General features: G+C 56.7%; 1 protein-coding gene across 2 annotated transcripts in view; it reads left to right on the top strand.

Moving 5' to 3' along the window:
- Positions 1 to 20755, top strand: part of SMOC2 (SPARC related modular calcium binding 2) — a 137204-nt gene that overhangs the window by 35614 nt on the left and 80835 nt on the right. For both annotated transcript variants that reach the window (XM_046005615.1, XM_046005616.1), the window contains exons 3-4: positions 9484 to 9590; positions 10555 to 10654. In XM_046005615.1, the coding sequence (XP_045861571.1) occupies positions 9484 to 9590; positions 10555 to 10654 (207 nt within the window). The remainder of the gene's footprint in view (positions 1 to 9483; positions 9591 to 10554; positions 10655 to 20755) is intronic.

The following is a 20755-nucleotide window of genomic DNA, read 5'->3' as shown; positions in this document are numbered from 1 at the left end:
GCGTGGGAGGCCCCCTCTGGCCAGAGATGCTGGGAAAGTCCTCTCTGTGAGGGGACAGCAGAGCGCTGCCCACGGAGTCCCTTTCCCGTGCTGTGGTTGGGTGCTGCTCCCCGAGGGGGAACCGCACAGAAGGTGTGTCTCCTTTCCGTGCGGGGAGCCACGCCCCCAGCGCTGAGGACGGGGGACACAAGACGGGGGTCACGCTAAGGTGAGCTGGACTGCGAGGGGCCTCTGCTCGTACTTAGCGGGAAACGGGAAGCCAGGGGAGTTGAGGCAGAAAAGGGAGGGCGCAGCTGACTTGTGCTGAGACGGCGGCCCTCGCCGCACCACACCCCCCACCTCCCTCGTGGCTGCGCTGGTCCTTAGCCCGGCGGCACAGGCTCTGGGCACCCGCCGGGTTGGCCCTGGCGAGCCTCCCCGGACCTGCCCCCGAGGGATGTGCGAGGTGAAGGGAGCAGCTGCTGCCGGCAGGAAACGTGGCTTCAGTTCGGTTTCCGTGAGGTACTGCGTTGATGGAAATGCGATGAACAAAGTATTGGATTTTACTTGAAAGGGAGGCTCTGTGGTGGGGGGGGGGGTCGCACCAGGGGTCGCACCCGGGTCCGGAGACACCGGGGTCTGACGCCGCCGCCCACCCACGGGGTGTGAAGGAAGTGCCGGCCCCGCGGACAGCAGAGTGTTCGCAGGAGAGACAGTAATTTTGTGGACAAACCCCATACGATGCGTAAGTTAAATTTTACTTTATTAGGGAAACATAGTTTTAAAATGTTAAAGCACAGGTAGGAAATATCTTTCATAGAAGAACGCCATGAGAGGTGATAATTCAGATTAGCGGCATCTGAAATTATATCGCGGAGTCACGTATACGTGCGCACGTACCTCCCACGGAGGAAACTACCTCGAAAGGGCGCGTGTGGAGGCAGACGCTGGGTTCTTGGGGCAGCCAGGACACCCTGCCTCGCTTTGTGGGATGGAAGAAAGCAACGCATATCTTTAAAAAAAGAGTTTTGTAAATGAAAAATGATTCTTCCTCCTTGGATATCCTTCCCCAGTTGTAGAAAACAGAACATAATTTATCAAATCCTGACCATTCGGGTTTCCAGGGTTCGGCACGGTCCTCCAACCTGTTTTCTCAGTGGCCGTTAGGTTTCGGCGAACTGTGCTGTTTCTGACTCCTTTGGAGAAAACAGACACAGGACATCAGATGGACTTGACGGAGACCCGGACACTTGCAAAACCTTTGTTCCTCAAGTGAATGATCGATATTCCTGAAGCAGCTTCACTCTATCTGGTTCTAAAGTCGCCGCTCAGCGCCCACCGAGCCCTTCCGGGATTCTGGTCACTCGGTGCAGGTGCACAGCAGAGACGCGGCGGCTGGGCCCCACCGCCATAGCGAGCGAGCTCCCCAACAAAACGAGGCGGATCGATGCTCTGGTGTCCCGGTGCGCACGTGGGCTCTGTCTACACCACCCTGCAGTCTACAAGTGTGAGAAAGTGTCGCGTCTAAGAAAACAGCACACGTGTCTCCGACAGAACTCGTCAGTGCTGAAGGACGGCAGCCCTCATCGGGGCTTTCGGGAACGCGCGATCACTGACCACGGACCGCCACGTGTCGTAACCATGAAAAGGACTGAAATATTGCTCGAAGCACCAAAATGTGGCTCGGAGACAGGAAGTGAACACGTGTTGCTGGAAACATGGCGCTGGCTGACTTCTCAGTGCTGGTTTGCCACGAGCCTTCGGCAGCAGCGTATCTGGCATTGTGATGAAGGGAAACGAGGCAGGTCTGCACCAGGACACTTGGGAAACCAGCGTTCCTTGTTATGAGTGGCTCCCTGAAGAGCCACCGGGATGAGAATGACTGGGCTTCGCCTCTAAGGTGACCTCCAGGCCCTCCCCCTGCGCTTGATTGACTTCTGGCTCCTCGGCACTCAGGGCCTCTGTAAGAACTTGCGGGTCATGACGGCATCGTCTAGACTGAGGACGGCCTCCTCCCTGCTCTACGATGGCCCGCGTGAGACTGTCCGAACCCCAGAGGCTCCCGCCCCAGAGGCTCCCGCCCCCGGCTCTCCTCTGACGATCTCTCACATGGGTTTCAGAGACCCGTAGCCACTGGACAGCTCATACCTCATGAGGCAAAGTGACACAGGCGTCTCCTGGGCCCAGAGGGCAGTTCACCCTCACAGGGACCATGAAAACAGGACGCCCAAAGCCTCCCAAACTGAACCCCCAACACTGGAAATTTGTCACTGTGCCTTCGACAAAGACTGAACTAGCCCAGAAATGTGGAGATGAAACAGTCTTTGGAGAAGCAATGTTTAGACCCAGGACTCCGGCGCATCAGGAACCGCCGCTCCTGTGTTGTTCAACGTCGCTTTTCAACACAAATCACGTGTGACGTTCTCACACACTCTACTGGGAAGGACGGGCGCCCTGACGGGTATCCAGGGACTAAAATGATTTGCCTTTTTCTGGATCTGTCTCCTGGGGCAAGAGAAACAGAAGCCAAAATGAACTATGGGGATTTCCTCACAAAAAAAGCTTCTGTGCAGCGAAGGAAACAGTCAGTAAAACTGAAGGCAACTTACAGAATGGGAGACGACATCCGCAAATGACATGTCCAATAAGGGGTTAGTTCCCAAATGTGCAAAGAACTTCCGCAACTTAAACCCAAACCCCCAAATAATCCAGTTAAAAGTGGGCAGAGACATGAACAGACATTTCTCGAAAAAAGACAAACGGCCGACACGTGAGCGGAAGCTCAACATCGTTGATCGTCAGGAAATAAAATGAAATCAAACCCCGGAGAGACCTCCCCCGCGCTGTCAGAGCGGCTAAAATCACCAAGACAGGAAGCAGCAGGTGCTGGCGAGGACGTGGAGAACGGGGGCCCTTGTGCACCGCCGCCGCGGCCGCTCTGGAGAGCAGACGGGGGTCCTCGACGTTCAGCAGAGCTGCCCTAGGGCCCAGCAATCGCGCTCCTGGGTGTTCACCCCCCCGAATACAGAAACACTAATTTGACGGGATACGTGCCCCTGACGTTTGTAGTAACAATGTCCACGACAGCCAGACTCCGGGAGCCGCCCACGTGTCCACAGACGTGTGCGCGCGCGCGGCAGAACGTTACTCTGACATAAAGGCGAGTGGAATCTTGCCGTTTGCTGCGACTGGGATGGAGTCGAGGGGATCACGCGGCGTGAAATCGTCGGTCAGAGAAAGACAAAGACTGTACGACCTCGCTCGTGTGAGGAAGCCAGGAAACAAGATAAATGAGCGATAAATGAGCGACGTCAAGTTTGCGAGACAGAAACCAAGAAGCAGACCCGAAACCACACAGAGCGCACGGATGGGGACCAGAGGGCAGGGCCGGGGGGTGGGAGCAGGGGTGAGGATGCGGGTGCGCGGACCCCGATGGGCGGAGTGACGTGCGGAATGGCTGGACTCGCCCGAGTGCCGCAGCTGCCCTGGAACTGGAAGACGCGGCTGGCGTGCGCCGTGGAAGCGGCAGGACCGCGGCTTCCAGGTGGCTTCCAGGAGAAGCTTGCACGTAGGCCCTCGTCTTCCTTCCTCTCCGGTGTGCAGTTCGTGTGTCCTGGTTCTAAACACATCGATCTGAGAAAAACCCGGACCCTTGACTGTAGCTTTGCCCCTCCGTTACCTGTGCTGATGCGGGAGGAGTGGTTTAAGAAGTTCAAGTATCAGACGCCCTGGTCTTCAGAGAAGGATCTAGAAGCAATCAGCCGTGCTGGTGTCGCTTGTGGCCGCGGAGGTGGCGGTTACCGCTTGAGTTAACAGTCCTGCCTCCGCCATGTTCCCTTAGACGACGGCTGTCGGCTGTGGTCTGGGGAGGCCACGAGGAAGCCGCCAGGGGAAGCCTCTGGGTTAACGCTCGCGCTGTGGGCACCCATGCGGGGTCAGACCTGGGCCAGAGGGGCCCCTCCTCTCCGGGTGGAAACCCGACTCGGCTCGGCTGTGCCCGCCGTGGGGGCCTCGCCAGACCGCTTCTGGATAATGTCCTCGCTGGCTTCCGTGTGTTCCGACCCAGCCTCTCCCAGTCGGGTTCTCAGCTCCAATGCTGTCCCGTAAACTTGTGGCATGAACGTGTGCAAAGGGAAGCGGGCAGAAGTAAAACTCACCTCACGGACGCTGGTTCCGTGACGTCCAAAGCGTGAGAATAAGAAGAACGTACAGGTGCCTATAGATTCCAAGGTCAGGTTCACTTGGTGCTTCCGCCAACCGGGTACAGATACTGGAGTCAGTTACAACGACGCTGTTCACGCAGCTGTGTGGGGAGATAACTGGTTGGGGTGCCCGGGGGCTCCATCCGTGGAGCATCTGACTCTGGAGGTCTCGGGGTCTGGATCTCACGACTGCCCTGTGTGGGGTTCCGTGCGGGGTGCAGAGCCCACGTAAGAAATGCGACAAAGTGTTGGGCATCCCGCACCTCCACTGGGGTAGATTGAGGCTCGGGGTAGGGACCCAAAGCCTCCCCTTTCAGCCTTCATCTTGCGAGAGACGTGAGTCTGTGCACTGCCGGGGTCTCCCTGGAAATGGGCTTCAATCCGGAATCCGACTTTTCCTGCAGAAGCACTTTGGGGCCCGCTCCCAGACCCTGGCCCCTGGCTCCCTGCTCCTGGCCCCCGGCCCCCGGCCCCCAGCCCCCGGCGGGCCTCTTCTAGGGGCTGGGTCCCTCGCGCAGGCCGGTCCATTTCGCCAGCTGCTCACCAGCCCTGTCCTGACGACCAGCAGGCAACACCCCTGTCTGCCCAGGGGCTAACGGGGAGGAGGAGGTTCCTGGGGATGGGGAAGGTAAAGCCAGCCACTGTGAGAGGGGCCCAGAGACAGGGATCCCGCTGCACAGGCAGATTTGGCTGTGACCCTCCTCTGTCCTCGGTGGGCACAAATACGGCAGACAGACGGCACAGCGGCCCGGAGCTCGCTGCTCTGAGTGGGCAGGAGCGAGCACAAGACCGAAAGCCCCTTACGCCTTTCACGTGATACCCATAGCTGCCCGGATTTTTCCTCTACACTTTACCTGGTGTTGGAATGGGCTAGTGTACCTCAGTTTGACACATGGGAAACTGCGTGCTTTGAGGGCATTTTCACGGGTGGGGGGGTGACGGTTCCATAGGTCTGTTTCGAATATACTAGTTTGAAAACAAAAACTAAAATATTTCAGTCCATAGTTAATTATATTGGATTAAAACGTTTTAAGAATTTGATGTTGTAACTTAACATTGACTTGAAGAGAAGTACAGTGGTTTACGTGGAAGAACTTCCCTCAGAGATCTGTGGAGTTTCAATTTCCAAAACTCAGCAAACGCATTAACACATTTCTTTGGATCTGAGGCAATTGGAGATTTCTTTCCAACAAAATTGCTGGCATTGAATAAAAAAGCCAAAAAAGAAAAAAAAGGAAGAAGAACCGTAAAATGCCAGGAGGCATGGGACCTGCTGTGAGATTTCTGGAATCAGAGAGATCACGCGTGTGTGACAGAAACAGCCAGCCTGGGGCTTGCCCGGACCGAGGAAAGCAGCGTCGTCACAGAAGGCTCCGGACGCTGCCCCACAAGCTCCAGATGCTGCCAAACAAGCATCGTATCAGCGTGAGGTTCGGTTACTGTAAGTCAGTGGTCAGGCCGCTGTTACTTTCTTCAATAAAACGGATATTTCCACTGAAGTCTATGTAGGACATGGGTGTGTGTGCGTGAGTGTCTCTGTGTGCACCTGTGTGCGTATATCCGTGTGTGTCTGTTCATGTAAACACGTGTGCACACGTGTGTGTCTGCACACGTGTACCTCATGTGTGCGCACGCGTGCCTGGTCGTACCACACACATGTATTTCCTCACACATGTGAACACACGCGCACGTGTCTGCGTAATGCATGTATCAGTGCGCGTGTGCGTGCCATGTGCACACGTGTGTCTCCGTGGGGGTGTGTGCGTGCATGCGTGTGCCCATGTCTGTGTCTGTGTGTCTGTGACTCTCTTCCGCCCGGTCCTCAGGTCCCGGTCAGTGCTACCCGCCCTGTCGAAGCCCCACTTCTTGCTGCCCACAGCAGGCTTTCCGAGGCGGCCATGACGTAAGGGGGTGTTCGAGGACTTTTTAACTGTACCTGTGCTTGTCTCTTACAGAAACCCTGCACAAATCACGTGTTTAACTCCTTTCTGGTGTTCTAGTAGGTCTGATGCTAGAAACGTCCTTCTTCATGGGCTAAAGTCGACAGGACGACGGGTAGCGTCATCGCCTTCACGTCCAAGCTGCGGTCGGAAACACAGCAGCGCTTTCTGGAAGGATACGTGAACAGTGTCTTCCCTCTGCGTTAGCAATGCCTGCGTTCTCCACGTGTTAGTGCACCCGCAGAGCTGGGAGCCTGTCGGCACAGCCTCACGCTGTCTGTCCTGGGAGGCTGCACTCAGACCTGGTTAAAGGGGCTTGGTGACAGTTTGCAGGGGTCTCTTTCGATGCCTGGACGCTCGTGGTTATGTTCCCGCACAGATGGTTGTCGTTGGTTGTTTCCTGCATCAATGTTGCGAGAGTTCGCAGGGTGTCTAATTGGCAACCCGGGGTATGGACTAAAGCTTTTCCTGTTATAATTTGTTTCTGTCTCTCTGCATTTAAACGGATAATAGTCACTTAGAAGGGAAACTCTGTTCCTTTCCTCTCGAGCTCTGAAGGGATGCTTCCAGCCAACGCTCGGCCTTGCTGCCCTTGCTGCCTGGCGGCGGAGGGGGGAGGGGGCCCCATGCCCGTTTCTCTGGCCTTTTACCACAGCACAACCCCTGTGTTAGGGAGGGAGAAATGTTCTATTTAGGCAAAGAGCTTTGCAGCACAGAGTTCTTGCTTTTTCTCAGAGTCTGGCCTTCAAAATTACGGGTGGATAAAATATTACAACCTTTGAAACAGTGTCTGCCTTCACTGGGTGCCAGTACAAATAAAAGGCACGTCACTCATAGGACAGCGCTTCTGCGGCCACCGCCCCAGGACAGCGTGCCTGCTTCGTCTGGCAGCGCTGCCCGTCTGGCTTCCCCGTTCTGAGGCCGGCCCTGTCTGTGCTGGGCCTGCGCTGGGCCGCGAGCACGCAGCGGCGGGGCCCGTCTGCACCCCGGCACACGGCACCCGACTCCGAGTCAGCACCATGTGGTAGCTGCTCCCGCCCGTCACCGCCCAGGAAGACACCCTGTCTCGCCTCTCATCTCGCTGTGCTTGGTACTGGGATTTCAGTAAAGAGGGGCGTCTGGTTTAGCCCGAGTGGGCATACGTCAGCCGTGCAAGCATTTAAAGTGACGTTGAGAACCCGGGAGAGGGTCCACGCCCCAGGATCACTACGGGGCATGGCACCTGGGGCATGGCACCTGGGGCAACTGCTTGCCAAAAATTTGATGTGGCAGGGAGTGTTCTGACCACAATGTAACAAGTCACATTGTTCTGACGGCAATTGTAACAAGTCACGATGTAACTCTTCCCTAAAGAGAAGGGAAGGGAGATGTTACCAATTCTGAGTGGCATTCCTGGTGTTCCTGCGTATTTCAGTGGAATTGCTCTGGTGGCCGCTGACCCTTCTCAGTGCTAAAGACTCTGATGCAGAATCTCCAGAGTCAGGCACAAGCGGGTGTTGTGGGCAAACGGAGCCTGCGTTTTCGAAGGATGGCGGACACAGGCCCTACAGTTCTGTGCCACAGGCTTGCCTCCGGCGACCTCTGGCCAATGACATGCTGGACCAACACGGGGAATTCAGTCTCCCATCAGAGGTGCGAGTCGCCCACCCCAGTTCCTGCTGATCAGCAGTTAAGTGCAGTCTTCTAGGGAAGGCATCCAAGCCAGGAGCAAGGTCCGTGAGTTGCATGGAAAATTTATGCTCTTTCCCATGTCCCACAATAGCCCAAATATTAGAAACGATGTGTAATTCCATCTGTACCCTGGTGAGACCTTGTAAGCTGGAAGTCGTATCGCTTTTCCTTTTAGACAGTCAAACCACAGGTTATACTTAAAAAATGAGGACAGCAGTCCAGCAAAGCAATGATTTGTCCTCAGCTAAAACACAGACTGCACTAAAACCACATGTTGCTGAGCCCGGGCTGGCCAGGCCAGACTGTAGATCAGGACGTGAGCGTAGAGCCGGGATGAGGAGGCTGTTTTCTGCAGCGTGTGTGCCCGTAACTCACGGTACAGCCTGCAGCCCGCGTCCCCCCGAAGCCCAGGACCGGTGTGTGGAGTGGCAGGGTCTATAGTCAGCCCCTGGATGCCATGGGAACTGTGGCCGCAGCCGGAGCCCTGGAGCGGGTGCCCAGAGGGCACGCTGTCTGAGCCGGCAGTGTCCAGCACCAGCAATCAAGAGTCACCATCTAGAGATCTTGGCCAGTGGACACGTTTGAAGAAGTATATCTTGGAGTCCAGACGGCCTTTAAGATCTAGACAACTTGTTATTTAGATCTGGAAACACTTTAGAAAAATGGGGAAAGTCATTCTTCTTGAGTCTGAATGCTCCGACGAGCGACACCGAACGGTGGACCAAGGAATGGAACGTGAGCTGGCGCTGGTGTCCTGGGGCTCGCGGACCACCCACGGGGTGTGCTGCTGCCCCTGCCCTACTGGGGGCTCTGGCAGCCCACGCCTCTGCACCCGTCACGGACGTCCAGCACGAGCAGCAGAAGTTCCGGCCCCTTCTGGTCCCGGAGGTCACGGGTGGGCTGTGGCAGGCTGTGGGGACAGCAGAGGGGACGCCAGAGCCAGCGTGGCCCTTGCAATGCACGCATCTCTGTGTTTGGTTTGAGGGTCTGTCTCCACACTCCTGGTGACAGAGATGACACATGCCATGTGTTCAGACTCTTCCTTCTGCCTGAGCTTCTTGGGTCCTGGAAGATGGCTCCCTAAGGAGCGGGAGGAACGTAGAAACTTTCACTGAATTATGTTATAGTGATGTTAATACACATGCCTGAAAAGATGGGACAGAGTGGAGGGAGGACTGAAGATATATGACTTTTTATGACTTATTGTCAGACTTTCCACTCGTCGTTGGGGGTGGGGGAAGGACCTCCGTATGGCTTTGAGACCTTGGGACGGCGTGGCGGACACGAGGACCACTGTGCTTTCCTGGCCAAGGCGGTCTCCAGACCTCGCGGCCGAGGGCCAGGGCCTTGGGTCTGATCTAGAGGGGCTTCTAGACCTGGCCCGCAGTGCGTGTCCTGGAGCTGGTGTGCTCACACCCCTGCTTGGACCCTCAGACGGCCATCTGCCGCTGGCCCCACAGGGGGACGTCTTCACCTTCCAGGAACCAAAGTCCTTGTAGCTGGAGACGCAGAGGGGCCGTCTCTGAGCCTCAGGTCGCTCACTGAGTGCACAGAGCACCCCAGTCTTCTCACCGCACAGGCCCGAGGTCCTTCCATGGGGACCCCCGCCCCGCCTCCCTCCCAGGGCGGGTGACCACGCGCCGGCCTCTCCGCGGTGTGTGAGGGACGCCTGTGCTCTGCTCCTTCCGCAGACGTGTCCAGGTGCGTGGCGGAGCGGAAGTACACCCAGGAGCAGGCCCGCAAGGAGCTGCAGCAGGTGTTCATCCCGGAATGCAACGACGACGGCACCTACAGCCAGGTGACCTGCCCTCCTGCGGCTTCTGCCCCTGGCGGCGCGCGGGCCCTGGGAAGGAGGGCGGGCCGCTGCCCCAGACGGGAGCAGCGAAAGACAGGGCTGGCTTCCACGGCCACTTGTGCCAGCGAATTCACTCACGCCTTTCCGGGGGGTGGGTGTCTCTGTTGGGGCCCTGCTGTCCACTCCTGCCCCTCCCTGTGTCCTGCCCCCCAACCACGTTCGACCCCCTTGAGGCGGGTCGGCCCCTGGGCACCAAGCTCTTCGCTGAGGATCTAGTCCCAGAAGGCTTCTGAGAGTAGAGCCCAGCCTGGAAGCTGGGGTGACCTCGGGGAGACCTCGGGGGGCAGGAGGGATGCCAGGGAGAGCCTGGCACGGGGGTGGGGGGATACCGGGGACACCCCGGGGTGGGCGAGCAGGAGGGAGGCTGGAGAGGACACGGGAGGGCAGCAGGGCTGACAGGGAGACCCCGGGGTGGGCAAGAGGGAGGCTGAGGAGATGGGGAGGTCAGCAAGGGACGCCCCGGACACCCTGGGGAGTCAGAGGGACGTGGTGCGACCTGGGGTCCGAGGGTGGGAGCAAGAGAGATGCTAGGGCGACCCCGGGTGGGGACAGAGCAGGAGGGAAGCCGTCCCCTCCCCTCACGTGGGCCGCGGTGCCGCGGGGAGAGGCAGAGCGTGTCCTTGGACGCCCCGGGCCCAGCTCCCCCGCGGAGGCATGAGCAGTGGCTGCGGCTCGGCGGGCGGGCGGGCGTCCTGGTCGGGCCTGAGGTCGCGGGGGCGGGGCGTGCGGTCGCGGGGCGGGGCGTGCGGGCGCGGGGCGGGGCGTGCGGGGGCGGGGCGTGCGGGCGCGGGGGCGGGGCGTGCGGGCGCGGGGCGGGGCGTGCGGGGGCGGGGCGTGCGGGCGCGGGGCGGGGCGTGCGGGCGCGGGGCGGGGCGCCGCCCGAGCTGACCCCGTGCCGCGCCCGCAGGTGCAGTGCCACAGCTACACCGGATACTGCTGGTGCGTCACGCCCAACGGGAGGCCCGTCAGCGGCACGGCCGTGGCCCACAAGACGCCCAGGTGCCCCGGTAGGTCCGCGAGCGCGCCCGCGCCTCCGCCGCCCGCCGCCGCCTCCTTCGGACGCGCCGGGGCTGCGCAGGTTCCCGGGGACCCCGTGGGGCGGTTGTGGGGGTCCGGGCCGGGGGCGAGGCCGAGAACGGGGAGAGCTGCTCCAAGCCGGTTCTGCCCGGAGGATCGGCCTGACTCGGTCCTTGACTCAGGATGCGGGTGTCTGGGAATGACCCCAAGGACTGTAGTCAGCCGTGGAGACCACACGTCTCCTTTGGGGGAAAAAGAAGGAAGTTCTGTTCTTGTATGTGTATGTTTGCAAAGAAAAAGAGGCGCATTCTCTGAGTCCGTTTCCAGATGGTTTGTTGGTGTTATTTTGTGCCTCGGAGGAGGGTCTGATACGCCGAAGGCTTAATAGGGCCAGGAGTGTAACCTATGAAATAACCCATTTTCTTTTAGTATTTTACCAAAAATGATATAAATGGGCCATTTTCACTGGAGAGGGTGTGACCGCGTGAGCTGGGATTAGTCGGCCTGGGGGAGCCATCTGGCCGTCTCCGAAGGGACCTGTGGTCTTCGCATCAAGGTTCCCAGGTCAGACTTGAGTCCCCGGTCGGAGCGGCCGTAGTGAAAATGAAGCACCAAGCGTGTTCCCGAGTTTCCACGTAAAACATCGAAGCCTTTGCCTTTAGGATGTACTTTTAGACTCACTTTTTAAAAGTCGCACATCTTACAGTTAGGAATTCCGTTCATGATTCAGACGGTTCCTCGGGGAGCCGCGGCCCAGGCCAGAACGGTAACCGCTGCCGTGTTATGGCGTCTGCGATAACGGTGACGCGAACCTCGTGTCCAGTGACGGGTCGTTACTGAAAAGCCGCGGGTGTGCATCACGTGAAATGAAAATATACTGATTTTTAAGAACTCCTTGGTTGTCCAAGAGCTAAAATTGCTGACTGGTATTTTTAGTGAGCTAACATTTGACCTAATAATTCTTCTATGACCTCATGGAGGGAATGAAAGGAAGAGGGCCGTGAGCACGCACCTGCACCGCCCCGTGCCTTGCCCTCTGGGAGGTGCCATCGCACGGCGTCTTTCTTCGGGCGTGCGGCTCCATGAGGCACCGCACCTTATTTTCTGGAGGAGAAAACTGGGGGGATGTCCGGTTTTGTGATTTTAGGGACACCATTAGAAAACTAACTTGTGTCTGAAAGATCTGTGTTGGGAAGCCACGTACCAAATTGGCTGAATCTCTTACATTCTCCAAATAGGACTTTGTTTGTGGAATCAAACCACTACAGAACCCACTAACACGTTCTTTTTCCAACCAGGTACCGGTAGTGACAATTAGACTGTGTAGAAATGCTGCATTTTCACCGTGGCTGTGTGGATTTTTTGGCCCATGGGATGGGTTATGGAAAACTGCTTTGAAGTCTGGCGTTTCTTGCGTGGGGACTGGGCCAGGCTCGGGGGTCGGGACAGGCTCGCGGTGAAGGCTGGGAGCGCCGTTCTCAGACTCGCGTCGGCCAGCGAGCGTCTGTGCTCGCTTCTGGGCCGGGCGGGGGGCTGCGTGGGCTGGGTCACCTCACACCTGCTGATACCGCGGTGCCCTCCGAAACTCCCGAGGCGCTCTGGGAAACGTCTGCCAGCCCCACGCTGTGTCGGGTTTTTGCTCTGCAGGCGTGTGGGTGTGGGGAAGCAGGTGTCTGTGCTTGGAAACTGCAGCGTCTGGGGAACTGTGCTGAGAGCCTGAGGCCAGGGAGCGCTTCGGGGCGGTAGTGCTCACACCGTATGCGTGACACACGCGGAAACTCACGACGTCCGGTCACACACGCACACACAGTGTCGCACACATGCGGGCGCACACGCACGATCTCCTTGTGACAGACTTCGGCCTAGGGCAAGTGACTTTTCCCCAGACGTTGACAGAGCCTCACTGATAATGCGGACGTGTCTGCCCGGGGTCCTTGTGCTGACATCACTGCAGAGGGTCGCGTTTCCATCTGCAGCCAGCCAGGGACCCGTTCTCCGGGACATCGTCCTCTCCTCACCGGTAGATGGGCGCGTGCCTGTACCGCCGGAGCCCGTGATCCGCTCGCCGTAAACCGTGGGAGTCGCTTTCACCCAGTCTGTTAAAACCGCGTGAGGCTCACTGTTCAACAGCTATCTTTCGTCCTGGAGTTCACACCAACCTTACCCTGTAAATACCCGCCATAGAACTGTGATGAGGGATTTAAAATGTAGCCGCCCGCAGTAGCCGTCATTCAGAACGGGCACGTGTGTTTACGGTGAACGTGTGCGGGTGCACGGTGAGGTAGGCGTGGGGAGGGAGCAGACGTCCTCATGTTAGTGACGTGTCAGAACGGGAGAAGCCCTCGTGCCCCCAAGTCCTCCACCGGCTCGCTTCTCCCAGAAGGCCCTTTAAAGGGGGAACATTCCTTTATTTCGTAATTATGTAAACTTAAGCCATTAATACAAAAGACCCAAATTCCTATTAATTGATAAGGAGAATGAGATGAGACACTTGAGCAGAAAAATGGCCAAAAGTCCTGAAGAGACAGCGTTTTATAAAGGAGGAAACCCTAATGACCCGCGAACGTAGGAGGAAGCGTGTAAGCTCATTAGTTCCAGGGAAATGCAAATTAACATTGCCATGAGAGTCCCCTCCACACCCCCTGCCCCCTCCCAATTAACAGCAAAGAAAAAGTGATCTGTGATGTGTTGATGGGGACATGGGTGCACGGACCCTCCCCCACTGCACCAGCAAAACCCGCTGGCCCCCGACATGGGGGTCATGGGGTGCAGTGTGGCTCCAGGGACGCTCACCCTGGTTTGCAGCAGGAGACACGCGCAGCGTGCCCAGACCCGTGTCTGTGGCAACAACCAGATCTGGGGAACAGATGGACAGCCACAGTGTCCGACTGGATGGACCACGTGTTTCGGTCGGTTTGCTCGGACCCACGGAGCCAACGTGGTCCTGAGTGGAAGCACCACAGAACAGAACACACAAGTCCACTTAAAATTCAAAACACAAATCAAACTCAACTCCTGCATTTAGAGAAACATCCCCGGGCAGAAAGCCACAAAGGCAATGAGGAGGGGTAGTGGTGGGATCAGATGGCCGTTCCGGGGGCAGAGGGAGGATTCTGACCGGAGACGGGGTGGGACATGTCGACTGTGCACGCCCAGGAAGCTGCTTCTCTGGATCTTTGACGACAGCACCAGGCAGGAGTGCAGAAGTCCCCAGCTTTGAAGAGAAGAACGAAAACCGCGGAGGTCATGGGAGGAAATAGCCCAGGGACTTGAACCCTTCCTAGAGTTGTGCTTCGGCCCGGGGGTCTGGCTGGGGGGAGGGCGGGCAGTAAGGACGCTCCGTGGCCGGAGGGAGGGATGGGGGGAGAGAAGCGTAAGGGACGGTTTGGGGACGGCCCGGGGACGGCCGGCTGCCATCCTCGATGTTCTGCAGAAGTGCAGGCGGCGGCTTGGTGGCCCATGTCAGTCTTTGCTGCGGCGGGCGCCTGAGGAGACCCGCCAGGCGTCAGGCATCACGGCAGCCCAGACTGGAAGTGGTATTGCCTTCTAGTTCCTCCTAGCTTACAGGTGGGGACTCCACCCAAGGCCTCTGTGCTTGGGACAGAGCTGCGACTTAAAACTCTTACCTTTTGTCTCCATAGCCCCCATTTTCGGCCAAATCCAAAAATGCACATTCATGAGCCATGAACTTACTTAGAAAATGCGTCACTCCAGGCGTGAGACCCACGAGTAGGTGGAGGTTTTGTCCAGGCCCCGGCAAGGCACGTAGAGGACAGGGGGCTGCGTGCTGCCCCCACCCAGCCCCTCGGCTCCCCACTGCTTCCGCACGGTCCCCTGGGGTCAGCGATCTGCTCCGATTTTCATAGCTAGTGAGCCTGGCACCGTGTCCTTCTGGCCGTGGCCACGGACTCTGCGGCGCTCAGGCGGGGACAGGCAGAGGCTTCGGTGCAGGGGCAGGTTTGGGGTGGCAGATCCTGACCCACGACACCCCGTGGACACGCACTTCCTGACGACTGAACCACTGAGCGCGGCGAACCCCTAACGAGTCCTGAGATTCTGCGTTAGTGAATCAGAGCGTATGTGACACGTTCACCCGGAAACTCATGGAGGGCATCCACCGTGACTCCCCCAAGGAATGCACGCGTCGCGCGTTGCTAACTCGTTTGTGGTTGAGCCCCTGCCAGGCAAGGCGTGCACGGTCTGTTGAAGGCCCTGCGGACACGCGTGTCCCAGGCGGGCGAGGTCGGCTCGCTGCAGGAGGATAGACGGCAAGGACAGATCTGAGAAAGGGGGACACGTTGGCCTGGCATAAGAAGGGGCGTGAGTATCTTGTCCTCACCATTTGCTCTGGAGCTGCTGCTCGCTTCCCCCTGCCCTGCAGGTCCTGAGGCCAGTGCGGAAGGTGAGTGTGGAGGGCGGTGGGAGCTCCCTCCCTTCCGGGACAGAGCGCGGGTGAACGGCAAGCGGCACATGGCCTTGAGAAGTATTCAGCACCGAAATGCTGCTCTTTGACCGCCTCCGGTTGCGCCCAGACTTTGCCCTGTCTGAAAGCGGGTGTTTCTTGCTCCTGCTTTGGAGATTTCTTTGCTCACCCAGCCTGTGGACCTAAACCCTGGGCCAGGAGATGGCTTTACGCTCAGGGTCTTCTGCACAGGAGGTGCTCAGGGGATGAAGGAAATGACAGGGAGCGCCCCGGGCCGTTCCCGCGCCCCCTGTGCTGGTGGGGGGCTGGGTCGACATGCCTCCATCTGGACGCCGCTGATTCATATTTATTCCTCAAGAACTTCTTCTTCTAAAGACTCGAAGACTGACATTCCCGGGGCAGAGCAGAACTCAGAAACAAAGGGCTCTTCTCCAAGGGAGGATTTTTGTAGCTTGTCTCTTCGCTATTACTTGGAAATGGCTTCAGGCTCTTTAATCTCCCCTCCCTTCTGCAACTATGCACCGTGGCCAAGAGCTTATTCCTGGCACGGGTACAAAGCAGCGTGAGACACCGTGAGCTGAACCTGCCCGCAAGAACGCTCCATGTCACGACATCCCCTCCCACCCAACCCTCTTAAACCGGGGTTGGTTGTGGGGAGAGTTGTCCCGAGCAGGAGGGGGTCCTGTTCAACCCAACAGCCCCACTCCCCGAGTTCCGGTGCCTTCTTGTGGGGCAGGACAGAAAGCCGGCTCTCGGCCCCGCTCATTTCCTGGCAAGTTCTATAATGTCCCGTGTCGTCTCTCGTGTGGGGTCAGTTATTGGAGGCATTGCATGTCTGTGGAGAGGGATGAGCACGTCAGCGGTCCTTTCCTGATTGCTGAGCTGAGTGATTTCACTCTTGAGTTTGGGAAGGTCCGGGCATGGAGGAGAGAGGGCTTGGGGCCAGGTCAAGTCAGAGGCCTCTCAGTACACTGCCCACATGTGTCCTGCATCTCCCCATGCCTGTAGCGCTGGCCGCTCCCTGACGGGGGCACCTCACATTTCTATGAAAATCCTAATCATTTCTGAAAATGTTCCCTTCGTAGAGAGAAGCTAACTTTTTTTTCCATTTTTCACTGATGAATCTCCCTGGTGCTCAGTGACCAACCTGCCCAGCTGAGGAATGTGAAAGAAACTTCCAGAACAACTGGGTTTCCAAATCCTGATGTCAACAGCAGAGCCGCAGCCGGCTTCTCGAGTCTCTGGAGGACTTCTTTGTACAAATGCTGGAAATGCAAATTCAGGGTTGCTTTGTGGGAACCAGAAAGGTTACTGATCAGAAGGAGCCCTTTTTCCCTCAAAATGGATTTTATTTCGCCTTAATAATTCTCTTCCCAAAAAATGAGAGTAAGGGAAGACATTTCAGTGCGTGCTGCAAGGGAGTAGATACAGACAGCTTTAGGTCTGAGGACAGAGCCTGGGGGTCGTTGGGGCGAGATCCAGAGTGGGGTTACTGTGGCTGCCGGGAGGCAGTGTAGACGTTCCTCACTGAGACGGGCTCTGGAGGAAAATGCAGGTCATCAGGAACCACTGTGACCATTACCGAGGCATTGAAGAAAACTCATTTACAACCCTGATGAGACAAAACAGTAATCTGATAGAGCCAATACAGCATTTGTTAAACTTCTGATACACCTTCCAGACCGTGGAATTGTTTTTAGAGGGAGACGGAGAGAGGGCGCGCGCACGTGCACACACACACACACACACGCACACGAGAGTCGGTGGGGCAGAGAGGCAGAGGGAGATGCCCAGTGCAGAGCCCGACCCAGGGCTCCATTTCACAGCCCTGAGATCGTGACCTGAGCCGAAATCAAGAGTCGGACGCTCCACCGGCTAAGCCCTCCAGGCGCCCCTCCCGGCGAGTCCTGTAAAGCCGTTATTCCTCAGACACTCAGGAGAAATCTGTGGTCGTTAAGGTCATGGCTGCTCGGCTAGTGTGAGGTGTTACTTGCCGCTGCCAGAGTCTGTGTGTGATGGCTGTATGATACGTAGCCTTACGTACAGGAAAGATTGCACGTTCGCTAAAGCTGCCCCTGCGCCATCTACGGATACCCAGGAAGCATCACAGTCCAACTGGTCTTGACCCTGAGGGCCAGGTGCTGTGTTGCACTAGGGAAGACGGCGGGGCCAGCTGGACATGGGCACGGGTCTCGTGGAGTGAGAGAAGAGAGCACACATCTTTCCTGGGTCGGGTCCAGTGTGGGAGGGCAGGGGCAGCACACAGTTGTGGTGCCCACCATGTGGGGCGCAGTCATGGAATGATCCACGGAAGGTCGTGATGTTCCCTGGACTGGGCGTTTTTAAGCTTTGACACCAGTGTTCATGGGGTTGGGTGCCCTGAGCCCCTGGGAGGTAACCAGGCAGGAGCTGGGCTGTAGTGACTGGTTAAAAATCGGGTGCAGTCAACTCCCGTTGTGCACACTGGCTCAAGCACGTGACTACACCTGGAGCTCACTGTAGGGCTGGCCCTGGACCAGAGAGCATTATGGGGCTGGCTGGTTTCCAAGCGCTTGGACATCAGTGTTGGTTTCCATCCTGGGCTTGACACCCATGCATCTCACTCTCTGTCTTTCTGCCCTTGCTCTCTACCGCTGGGCCTGTTGGCTGCCGGGAGGGTCAGCAGGTCTGAGATTGGGGGACTGTTGGAACTGGCTGAGGTGCTGTCCACCTCCACAGGTCACACTCAGGCTCCCTGACTCTGAGTCAGGGTCTTCCAAACACCAGACTCTTGCAGAGGCCAGGCTGCTCAGACAGTCCGACATGGGGAGCTGTGTCCTCGAAAGCAGAGGGTTTGCACAGAACAAGGGCATAAGCTGATGCCCGGCACGCATGCATGCCCCTTGTTGCTGCTGGCCTTGCTCCCAACTCACGCTGCTCTCCCCCAGGGGGCCTGTTCGCCCCTCCATCTGCTTCAGGGGCCCGCCTGTCTGCTCAGCTCCCCAAGGGCAAACAGTACAGACACGGATCCTGGCTCTGCTGCTTGCTAGCTAGGTGACCTGGGCCAGTTAGGCACCTGCCCAGATCTCAGTCTTCTCATCCGTGTAATGGGAATAATGCTGGTACCTACTTTATAGGGTTGTTGTCAGCATTAAATGACTTGATGGATGTGAAGGACTGAGGACGATGACCAGCACACAGTCGGAACTGCACAGACGAGCTGTGCTCATGGCTGCTGGGTCCGTTGCTTCAGTGAGTTCCAGTTCACACTTATCTCCCCAAAGCAGACGAAACTCTTTAGTGCTGTCTCTCGTGTGTCATTCTTTGGCCGCCCACAGTGAGGGTGTGTTGAATGAACACACGAACGTGATCACAGAGAGACGCCGATGTCACCCAGGCTCGCTGGTGCCCTGCCTGACTACTTGCTCTGAGTGGGGACGACATTGCTGTCTGTCGGGTGTGGACCTTCTCACCACCTCTGCCTGTGAAACGCTCCTACGTGCAGACAGAGGCTGCGGGTGGACTGTGCCACAGACCTCAGGAGCGCCTGAGGTGTTTTAGCTGAACGATCATTGTGAGCCTCTTGCCCATTGGGTTCTCTGCTGTCTTCCTTCACCAACGCGCAGACGCTCCTGACACCGCCCAATTTGCAGATGAGGGAAGGGAGGTCGGAGCAGGTGTAGCTGCCTGCTGAGGGTCACAGAGCTGTAGGTGGTGAATTTGTGCTCTGGTCCTGGTTCTGCACCCGGCCCCACACTGTGAGGCCATGAGCTGTTTGCAGGATCATTCACGGCACCACCGGCTGTTCTGAGCATGGAATAAGGGGCAGACACCACAAGCCAGCGGCTGAGAAAAGCCCACTGGTTTGTCCTACGGTGGAAGGAGGGGCCTGGAGGGGACGGGGAGATGGCTTTCAGAGAGCACAAGGCCAACTGGGTTACTCGGAGCCACAGCAAAGAGATGCGTGTCCGGAAAACTCAGGAGGAATGGAGCCCACTATTCTTTCTATTCCTTTTCTCTCCCACCCCCCAATTCTGTCTCTTTTTTTCTGAAGCGAAGCTATGTGATGCTGTAAGTCTCTACTTGAACGTGCGATTTCCAGAAAGAGATAAATCATGGTGGCTTGTTTAACTGGCCCTGAAGGAGCTATCCATTTGGCCTGCTGGATCTGTGCTCCTCTGCTATAGGCTGACCTCATTAACCCTCTCCCTTCTGCCGGGGCTGCAGACACTGGAGACTGTTTTCCTTCATGGTGTCTGAGGCTGGGAAAGGAGCTTGCCGAGACCACGGACTCTCAGCAGAACCTGGCATCCTCCGTTGGGCACCCTTCTGGCAACATGTTGGGATTCCAGAGTGTAGCTGGATTTGAACCAGGTGCTCAGAACCACAACTCACATGATTTCCCCCTTAAATCATAGGCGTTCTTCTCTCCACATTGTATTTTTGTGGTTTCCTCCACTGGTAACGCATACCCTAATTGCTAAAAAAAGTCATGTCTTTTAAAATAGCATTTACATTGGATGAGAGCTCACCCGTGGAGGGACTTCAGCTGTGCCCTTTGAGAGATGAATCCGCGGGGCAGTGTTCATGTCCATGAGGAGGGATCAGGTCTCTAAGGTGCAGCTGGCCAGCCCGCAGCTTACAAAGCTGTTCACTGCCCCTCAGTTCCCCCATTTTGAAGTCTTTTTCTGCACCTAAATCCTAGAATCTCACCCGTTTCTCTCCCCCATTCCAATTGCTGGGAATTCTTCAACACATCCTTATCTCCAGAAAACCGTAAGTAAAGAGTGAGAGCTGATTTCTGGCTTGGGGTTCATGGATTCCAGTCGGCATGCATTTTGCTGCATGGAGAGTAACATTCAGCTTTCTTCCACATCCTTGGGGACAATGTTGCAGGGAAGGATGTGAGGTTTGGGGGAGGCTTTTTGTCCAGAGGCAGTTGGAAGATGAAGTAAACAGCACCCCTGGATCTTCTCCAAATTCTGTTGCAAAATACTTGACTCATGGAGCAGGTTACCAAGGACACTTGACTCTGCTTTAAAATCACTTCGTACTATTAAGAACAAGATGGAATTATTTTTGTGTGGCCTGGTTTGAGTAAATACCAAGCGAATTTCAGGGGCTGGTGAGCAAGCTCAGGGCTGGTTGGTCTGGGAGAAAGTGCGCCCGAGGGAACAGGGAGCCCTTTCCAAGGTCCCCTGGGGCCTCAGCCTCTTCACCCCAAATCTGCAGCTTCTGGTCCTCAGCCCTTGGATTACAAAATACTGCCTTAATCTAGTGGAGAGACTCTTGTGAGGGGCATCGGATGACTACATAGGGTATTTACAGTTAAATACCTGAGTAGTTAAAACCTGAGTAGTCATATTCAGAAATATTACTGAAATATTATCATTTCCAGTCCAAAATAGAACACATTTTTTGACTCATTGCAGAAACACATGATAACAGTAAGCTGATGACTAAAGATGGTTAAGCTCTTTAAGAAATCTGGATTTGTGCTGGGGAAATTGGACAGCTATGTATAGAAGAATGAAACTGGACCATATTCTTACACCATACACAAAGCTAAACTCGAAATGGATAAAAGACCTCAATGTGAGGCAGGATGTATCAAAATCCTAGAGGAGAACGTAATAATCTGTTCGATATCGGCCACAGAATTTCTTTCAAGATATGTCTCCAAAGGCAA

The sequence above is a fragment of the Meles meles genome, chromosome 5 (genome assembly GCF_922984935.1).
Source record: "Meles meles chromosome 5, mMelMel3.1 paternal haplotype, whole genome shotgun sequence".
Taxonomy (NCBI): Eukaryota; Metazoa; Chordata; class Mammalia; order Carnivora; family Mustelidae; genus Meles; species Meles meles.
The sequence above is the reverse complement of the archived record's forward strand: the minus strand, read 5'-3'. Positions and strand labels throughout refer to the sequence as shown.